Here is a 9,854-nt window from a genome sequence, read left to right on the forward strand (position 1 = left end):
CAGAGATTTCTTTGTCTTTAGCTGACACTCTAGGATTCTTCTTAACCTCATGAGGCATTCTGCACTGTACTCTTGCAGTCGTCTTTGCACGACGGCCACTCCTAGGGAGAGTAGCAACAGTGCTGAACTTTCTCCATTTATAGACAATTTGTCTTACTGTGAACTGATGAACATCAAGGCTTTTAGAGATACTTTTGTAACCCTTTCCAGCTTTATGCAAGTCAACAATTCTTAATTTTGGGTCTTCTGAGATCTATTTTGTTCAAGGCATGGTTCACATCAGGCAATGCTTCTTGTGAATTGCAAACTCAAATTTTGTGAGAGTTTTTTATGGGGCAGGGCAGGTCTAACCAACATCTCCAATCTCGTCTCATTGATTGGACTCCAGGTTAGTTGACTCCTGACTCCAATTAGCTTTTGGAGAAGTCATTACTCCTAGGGGTTCACATACTTTTTCCAACCTACACTGTGAATGTTTAAATTATGTATTCAATATAGACAAGAAAAAGACCATAATTTGTGTGTTATTAGTTTAAGCAGACTGTGTTTGTCTGTTGTTGTGACTTAGATGAAGATCAGATCTGATTTTATGACCAATTTCTGCAGAAAATGATTCCGAAGGGTTCACATACTTTTTCTTGCCACTGTATTCGTTGTTTGAATCCCAGATTGCCCCTTTAATGGAACTGTCATGTCGCATGCATATGATGTTGTATGAAGGTGAAGGCATTGCTGTCCAGTATAGTAGCCTGACTGACTGTAACGTTACTATTATACAGGACTAGTACATGTTGACCTTATAGCAGTCTAGAAAGAACAAACTGGCTGCATTCATCTAGATTAATGTTATATAATGTAGCCTGCAGCTTCACCTGTTCATCATAGCTTAGTATGGCTCAGTAGCTCACAGCACACACACACACACACACACACACACACACACACACACACACACACACACACACACACACACACACACACACACACACACACACACACACACACACACACACACACACACACGAGCGCTCATTCAGAGGTTCCACTCCATCCCTTGTGTATTATGATCAGTATAATGAGTTACAACTTGTTCCTCTCAGCCTCCCAGGCAGACACCAGATATAGACAGAGACTGAAACAGATCTGTCTCTCCCTGTCTGCCTGCTCTTACCAATGAGACACTTTACCCAGGGTAATGATGCTAAACTAACATGGTGCATGTCTAATGCTGGCACTGCCAGTGTGTGTGTGCATGTCTGATGCTGGCACTGTCAGTGTGTGTGTGTGTGTGTGTGTCTAATGCTGGCCCTTCCAGTCTCCAACTCTGTACATTGGCCCAGAGCATCAGGCATAATAATGGATAGACATTGCCCAATTTGACCCTCAGACCCACTGCCCAAGCTGACCCTCAGACCCACTGCCCAATTTGACCCTCAGACCCACTGCCCAATTCAACCCTCAGACCCACTGCCCAAGCTGACCCTCAGACCCACTGCCCAACCTGACCCTCAGACCCACTGCCCAATTTGACCCTCAGACCCACTGCCCAAGCTGACCCTCAGACCCAATGCCCAACCTGACCCTCAGACCCAGTGCCCAACCTGACCCTCAGACCCACTGCCCAAGCTGACCCTCAGACCCAATGCCCAACCTGACCCTCAGACCCAGTGCCCAACCTGACCCTCAGACCCAGTGCCCAACCTGACCCTCAGACCCAGTGCCCAACCTGACCCTCAGACCCAGTGCCCAACCTGACCCTCAGACCCACTTCCCAACCTGACCCTCAGACCCAGTGCCCAACCTGTGCCCGCTTAGGGGGAAGAATAACGATTTGGATTTAAATGATTTGGCATGCATCCAGTTAATGATGAATTCATTTTAGGGTAAAACTGTGAGTGTTGAATGTAAGAGTTTATACAACAGGTTGGTCTAATCCTGGAAGCTGATTGGTTAAAAGAGCATTCAAGCCGGTGTCTATTCCGCAAGTTACCACCAGCTAAATCTATGACGTTAAAATGCCTATTTACTCTGTTCCATCTGACCGAGCAATCCACTGTCTCATTAGCCCAGCCAGACAATGTATAAACATGATCTCCACTGTAAAAAGCATAGACTAGCAATTGGTTTTCAATAGCGGAGATTTGTATAAAACCTGCGGTCTGTCTCTCTGACATCTCCAGCTGTCTCACAGTAATGAACGTGTAGGGGTCGGGAGTAGGGATGAGACAAGACAGGCAGGCAGCGTTTCTCAACTAGTCGAAATCATGAATCTGCTGGCATAATATTTATGGATATATATACAAATAAATGTCAAATTAATCTAAATGCAGCTAGTTTGCAGTCTTTCCAACTTCTGTTTGAAGTGAATGTGTAAGCTGTGTTGTTGGCTAGCTTCCCTGAACAACAGTGTCTCTTTCCAACTTCAGTTTGAAGTGAATGTGTAAGCTGTGTTGTTGGCTAGCTTCCCTGAACAACAGTGTCTCTTTCCAACTTCAGTTTGAAGTGAATGTGTTCGCTGTGTTGTTGGCTAACTTCCCTGAACAACAGTGTCTCTTTCCAACTTCAGTTTGAAGTGAATGTGTAAGCTGTGTTGTTGGCTAGCTTCCCTGAACAACAGTGTCCTGACAAGAGAGCACATGTTCTCTGCCGGAAGAAGTCGTGCATCATTAGCTCATTCTTATGAAGGTATCTAAATACATTTAAGTAGAAAACAGCTTAAACAAATGCAAATGCAGCTACTTTTCTGTTATTCTGACTGCAATGTTTGACCTGACTGTAAGTTAGCCATAGCCATTCAAACAATGCAGTCACAGCCATACACTGTCTGAAATCAGTTGATGATAGGACTCAGACAAGTTGTAACTACAACATATTCTGATATTGTATCATATAACAGCACTCTCAGCTTTCCAGGAAAGGAAACATTTTGACATTTATGGTCTGTTTACATATATTTTAGAGGCTATATATATATACATAAACTTTGTATAAAACCTGTATAAACTGTAATTCTATAACAATATTTTAGGTTGACAATAATTCTGTTACGCAATTTCTGATATATCACATGCCTATTTCACTTTTATTCTCCTTCATCAGTAAAATCAGGATTATGTCTCTACTGCCATTCATTCACATTAGACTGGGTTGGATTTCTCCCTGTCCAATATGGCTGCCATTCATTCACATTAGACTGGGTTGGATTTCTCCCTGTCCAATATGGCTGCCATTCATTCACATTAGACTGGGTGGGATTTCTCCCTGTCCAATATGGCTGCCATTCATTCACATTAGACTGGGTTGGATTTCTCCCTGTCCAATATGGCTGCCATTCATTCACATTAGACTGGGTGGGATTTCTCCCTGTCCAATATGGCTGCCATTCATTCACATTAGACTGGGTTGGATTTCTCCCTGTCCAATATGGCTGCCATTCATTCACATTAGACTGGGTGGGATTTCTCCCTGTCCAATATGGCTGCCATTCATTCACATTAGACTGGGTGGGATTTATCCCTGTCCAATATGGCTGCCATTCATTCACATTAGACTGGGTGGGATTTCTCCCTGTCCAATATGGCTGCCATTTTCACCCCATTCTGAAACTTTTAGGGTTTATGACATCACCCCTCTAGTAATTTAATAGGATCTCTATACTGTTTGAATTCAGTAATGCAACACATTCAATCATAGGTTCCATCAGAGGCGGACTGGGACCAGAAATCGGCCCTGTCATTTCTAACACACCGGACAATGTTTTTCCTTGAGGCCCCCATATCGGCCCATTTTTTTTTCTTGAGGCCCCCTGGGCTAAGAATCGACCAGCCCATCTTGTATTTGCCCAAAATGCCATATGGCCAGTCCACCCCTGGTTGATTTAATGTGGATATTGGGTATGGAGAATGAGAGAGATGTCTCCCAGCCATCCTCACCTTAATGCAGTGTGACAGCAGAGTGAAACAATCCATCTCTCTTCATGAGATTCACATTTATAGGACTTCCAGCTGTGAATCTAAATAAGCTCTCTCCCCTGATTAATACCGCTGACGTACAGCTCCGGTGTTGCCATGCACTCCAATCACTCCTTCCCACTGTGATGCGATGCTGATGCCGTTTCCATGGCAACCCCTGCTGCAATGGAGGGAGTCCAGGTTGGGCAGTGTCTCTCCTGGGGGTGGGTGTATGTACGTCACTCAGTCGCCACAGCAACCTCTCCACAACACAAACCGAAAGCTTTGAGTGTGCGTGTGTCGTTTAGACAGTGTAACACAATACTGCTCCTGCATCCTGTACTCTGACATTGATTCTTCTAGTATTGACCGTCTCAACCCGACTCAGTTTAATAGTACAGCTAAGATGAAATGCTTCCCCCTCCCTCCCTCCTCCCCCTCTCTGCTTTCACTACAGTATAAATCTCATTCTATTGTTGTGGTGCGGTGTAGCCCTGTATATCGGCTCCTTTGCCATGCACCAGGGCTGTATTCATAAGGCATCAAACGTAACCAAGATAGATTGAAACAAGGAGTGGCTCCCTGAGCATGTCCAATAAGAAAAGCTAGTTTCGTGTCTCATTGTAAACTGTTTTTCTACAGTGTGACTTAATAAATATGAGCCACCAGCCAGTGACCTTCATCTCGGCTGCTGAGCTAAAGTCTTATTGATAGTGGGCTCACGTAGGCTGAAAATCCAGTCTCTAAATCTCCACAGAAACACATGCTGCAGGGCCTTGTTATTTAACACACGCTACAGGGCCTTGTTGTTTAACACATAATACAGGGCCTTGTTGTATAACACATAATACAGGGCCTTGTTGTTTAACACATGCTACAGGGCCTTGTTGTTTAACACATAATACAGGGCCTTGTTGTTTAACACATGCTACAGGGCCTTGTTGTATAACACATGCTACAGGGCCTTGTTGTTTAACACATAATACAGGGCCTTGTTGTTTAACACATAATACAGGGCCTTGTTGTTTAACACATGCTACAGGGCCTTGTTGTATAACACATGCTACAGGGCCTTGTTGTTTAACACATGCTACAGGGCCTTGTTGTTTAACACATAATACAGGGCCTTGTTGTTTAACACATGCTACAGGGCCTTGTTGTATAACACATGCTACAGGGCCTTGTTGTTTAACACATGCTACAGGGCCTTGTTGTTTAACACATGCTACAGGGCCTTGTTGTATAACACATGCTACAGGGCCTTGTTGTTTAACACATAATACAGGGCCTTGTTGTTTAACACATAATACAGGGCCTTGTTGTTTAACACATGCTACAGGGCCTTGTTGTTTAACACATGCTACAGGGCCTTGTTGTTTAACACATAATACAGGGCCTTGTTGTATAACACATGCTACAGGGCCTTGTTGTATAACACATAATACAGGGCCTTGTTGTTTAACACATAATACAGGGCCTTGTTGTTTAACACATGCTACAGGGCCTTGTTGTTTAACACATGCTACAGGGCCTTGTTTAACATATGCTACAGGGCCTTGTTGTTTAACACATGCTACAGGGCCTTGTGGTTTAACACATGCTACAGGGCCTTGTTGTTTAACACATAATACAGGGCCTTGTTGTTTAACACATGCTACAGGGCCTTGTTGTTTAACACATGCTACAGGGCCTTGTTGTTTAACACATGCTACAGGGCCTTGTTGTATAACACATGCTACAGGGCCTTGTTGTATAACACATGCTACAGGGCCTTGTTGTTTAACACATGCTACAGGGCCTTGTGGTTTAACACATGCTACAGGGCCTTGTTGTTTAACACATAATACAGGGCCTTGTTGTTTAACACATGCTACAGGGCCTTGTTGTTTAACACATAATACAGGGCCTTGTTGTTTAACACATGCTACAGGGCCTTGTTGTTTAACACATGCTACAGGGCCTTGTTGTTTAACACATGCTACAGGGCCTTGTTGTTTAACACATGCTACAGGGCCTTGTTGTTTAACACATAATACAGGGCCTTGTTGTATAACACATAATACAGGGCCTTGTTGTTTAACACATAATACAGGGCCTTGTTGTTTAACACATAATACAGGGCCTTGTTGTTTAACACATAATACAGGGCCTTGTTGTTTAACACATAATACAGGGCCTTGTTGTATAACACATGCTACAGGGCCTTGTGGTTTAACACATGCTACAGGGCCTTGTTTAACATATGCTACAGGGCCTTGTTGTTTAGCATATGCTACAGGACCTTGTTGTTTAACACATGCTACAGGGCCTTGTTTAACATATGCTACAGGGCCTTGTTTAACATATGCTACAGGGCCTTGTTGTTTAACATATGCTACAGGGCCTTGTTGTTTAACACATGCTACAGGGCCTTGTTTAACATATTCTACAGGGCCTTGTTGTTTAACATATGCTACAGGGCCTTGTTGTTTAACATATGCTACAGGGCCTTGTTGTTTAACACATGCTACAGGGCCTTGTTGTTTAACACATGCTACAGGGCCTTGTTGTTTAACACATGCTACAGGGCCTTGTTGTTTAACACATGCTACAGGGCCTTGTTTAACATATGCTACAGGGCCTTGTTGTTTAACATATGCTACAGGGCCTTGTTGTTTAACACATGCTACAGGGCCTTGTTTAACATATTCTACAGGGCCTTGTTGTTTAACATATGCTACAGGGCCTTGTTGTTTAACATATGCTACAGGGCCTTGTTGTTTAACACATGCTACAGGGCCTTGTTTAACATATGCTACAGGGCCTTGTTTAACATATTCTACAGGGCCTTGTTGTTTAACATATTCTACAGGGCCTTGTTGTTTAACATATGCTACAGGACCTTGTTGTTTAACACATGCTACAGGGCCTTGTTGTTTAACACATGCTACAGGGCCTTGTTGTTTAACACATGCTACAGGACCTTGTTTAACATATTCTACAGGGCCTTGTTGTTTAACATATTCTACAGGGCCTTGTTGTTTAACATATGCTACAGGACCTTGTTGTTTAACACATGCTACAGGGCCTTGTTGTTTAACACATGCTACAGGGCCTTGTTGTTTAACATATGCTACAGGGCCTTGTTGTTTAACACATAATACAGGGCCTTGTTTAACATATTCTACAGGGCCTTGTTGTTTAACACATGCCACAGGTGCATCCTGTTTCCATTGATCATCCTTGAGATGTTTCTACAACTTGATTGGAGTCCCCCTGTGGTAAATTCAATTGATTGGACATTATTTGGAAAGGCAGACACCTGTCTATATAAGGTCCCACAGTTGACAGTGCACGTCAGAGCAAAAACAAAGCCATGAGGTTGAAGGATGTCCGTAGAGCTCTGAGACAGGATTGTGTCGAGTCACAGATCTGGGGGAGGGTACCAAAAAATATCTGCAGCATTGAAGATCTCCAAGAACACAGTGGCCTCCATCATTCTTAAATGGAAGAAGTTTGCAACCAACAAGACTTCCTAGAGCTGGCCGCCTGGCCAAACTGAGCAATCGGGGGAGAAGTGCCTTGGTCAGGGAGGTGACCAGGAACCTGATGGTCACTCTGGCAGAGCTCCAGAGTTCCTCTGTGGAGATGGGAGAACCTTCCAGAAGGACAACCATCTCTGCAGCAATCCACCAATCAGGCCTTTATGGTCGAGTTGTCAGACGGAAGCCACTGCTCAGTAAAATGCATGACAGCCCACCTAAAGGACTCTCAGACCATAAGAAACAAGATTCTCAGGTCTGATGAAACCAAGATTGAACTCTTTGGCCTGAATGCCAAGCGTCACTTCTGGGGATGTTTTTCAGCTGCAGGGACTGGGAGACTAGTCAGGATCGAGGGAAAGATGAACAGAGCGAAGTATAGAGAGAACCTTGATGAAAACCTGTCTCCAGAGTGCTCAGGACCTCAGACGGGGGCGAAGGTTCACCTTCCAACTGGACAACGACCCTATGCACACAGCGAAGACAATGTAGGACTGGCTTCGGGACAAGTCTCTGAATGTCCTTGAGTGGCCCAGCCAGAGGCCAGACTTGAACCCGATCTAACATCTCTGGAGAGACCTGAAAATAGCTGTGCAGTGTCGCTCCCCATCCAACCTGACAGAGCTTGAGAGGATCTGTAGAGAACAATGGGAGAAACTCCCCAAATACAGACCACTGTAGATACTGTTCTCTGAGGTGATCGCTCCAGGTAGGCCTGAGTACCAAGCTGCTTGGTCATGGAGGAACCCTGAGGGAGGAAGGGACAGAGGAGAGCAAACGAGAACCTGTTGGTAGCCTAGTGGTTAGAGTGTTGGACTAGTAACCGGAAGGTTGCAAGTTCAAACCCCTGAGCTGACAAGGTACAAATCTGTCATTCTGCCCCTGAACAGGTAGTTAACCCACTGTTCCTAGGCCGTCATAGAAAATAAGAATTTGTTCTTAACTGACTTGCCTAGTTAAATAAAGGTAAAATAAATACAAAAATAGATTTCACTGTACATCTCTATCTTAACAGGCCGAAGAGTGTGTGTACCATTAACATTTTAATTTACCGGACATTTGAGAAATTGACCGGACCCATATGGGTGCGTAGCATGACTAGGGTCCCATATGGGTGCGTAGCATGACTAGGGTCCCATATGGGTGCGTAGCATGACTAGGGTCCCATATGGGTGCGTAGCATGACTAGGGTGTTCACCCACGGTGCTCAGAATGACAGAAATCACATTTAGAATGTGGTAAATCATAGTAACAGAACAGTCGAGGATGCAACGATGTGTGGTCCTTACCAAATTCTAATGTGCACATTGACCATGTTAGAATAACTGTCCATATTTACTTTACAGTTCCTCAAATACAGGTGGGCCGAGCTTGTAGCGTCATACTCCAGGCTGCTTCAGCAAAGTACTGAGTAAAGGGTCTGAATAATTAATTATGTAAATGTCATATTTACACTTTTTATTTTTTTATACATTTGCAAACATTTCTAAAAACCCTGTTTTTGCTTGTCATTAAGGGGTATTGTGTTTAGAATGATGAGGTAAAAAAACAATTAAATCAATTTTAGAATATGGCTGTAACGTAACAAAATGTGGAAAAAGTCAAGGGGTCTGTGAATAAATTCCGAACGCACTGTAAGTGATGAACGTGGCAGGAAATGATGGGGACTGGTAATTTCATTTGAGGCAGATGCAAGTGATTTCAGTCAGAGATTTACAGATTGTTCTTTGCAGAGCTAGAACATAATATCAGACATCAATCTAGTTTTTTTTTGGAGGTGCTGATTTGATCATTTGAGCTCAGTTAGGCTGTTTACAAATCATAAACTACAGTAACAAGTCCTGCCTTTAACAACTATTTGCAAAAGGCCGGGTCCAGGCCGGGTCCAGGCTGGGTCCAGGCCGGGTCCAGGCCGGGTCTAGGCCGGGTCCAGGCCGGGTTACTGTAAGGCACATTGTGATAACTGCTGATATCAAAAGGGCTTTACAGATTCATGTCACTAACTTCCTCCCACCCTCTCTCTCTCTCCCCTCCCTCTCTCCCCCTCCCTCTCTCCCTGTACCTTGTCTCCCCCTCCCCCTCCCTCTCTCCCTGTACTTGTCTTCCCCAGGACCTCTGCCCCAGCGGGCATCTCCGTCTCCCTGGCCCAGCGTGCCCGCTACGCCACCTACTTTGACGTGGCAGTCCTGCGCTGCCTGCTGCAGCCCCACTGGACGGAGGAGGGGGTGCACTGGGCCCTCATGTTCTACCTGCAGCGCCTGCGTCAGATCCTGGAGGAGCGCCCGGAACGCCCGCCGGAGCCACTGGTCCCGCCCCTGCCCCGCCCTCGCAGCAGCTCCATGGTGGCCACCGCCCCCTCTCTCGTCAACACCCACAAGACTCA

General features: G+C 44.8%; 1 protein-coding gene across 1 annotated transcript in view; it reads left to right on the plus strand.

Moving 5' to 3' along the window:
- LOC110514120 (protein unc-80 homolog) overlaps positions 1 to 9,854 on the plus strand; it is a 110,001-nt gene that overhangs the window by 6,598 nt on the left and 93,549 nt on the right. The window contains exon 8 of the mRNA XM_090207548.1: positions 9,582 to 9,854. This exon is cut by the window's right edge and continues 1 nt beyond it. Within this exon, the coding sequence (XP_090063674.1) occupies positions 9,582 to 9,854 (273 nt within the window). The remainder of the gene's footprint in view (positions 1 to 9,581) is intronic.

Source organism: Oncorhynchus mykiss, chromosome 18 (assembly GCF_057628025.1).
Source record: "Oncorhynchus mykiss isolate SJ-2025 chromosome 18, ASM5762802v1, whole genome shotgun sequence".
Lineage (NCBI taxonomy): Eukaryota > Metazoa > Chordata > Actinopteri > Salmoniformes > Salmonidae > Oncorhynchus > Oncorhynchus mykiss.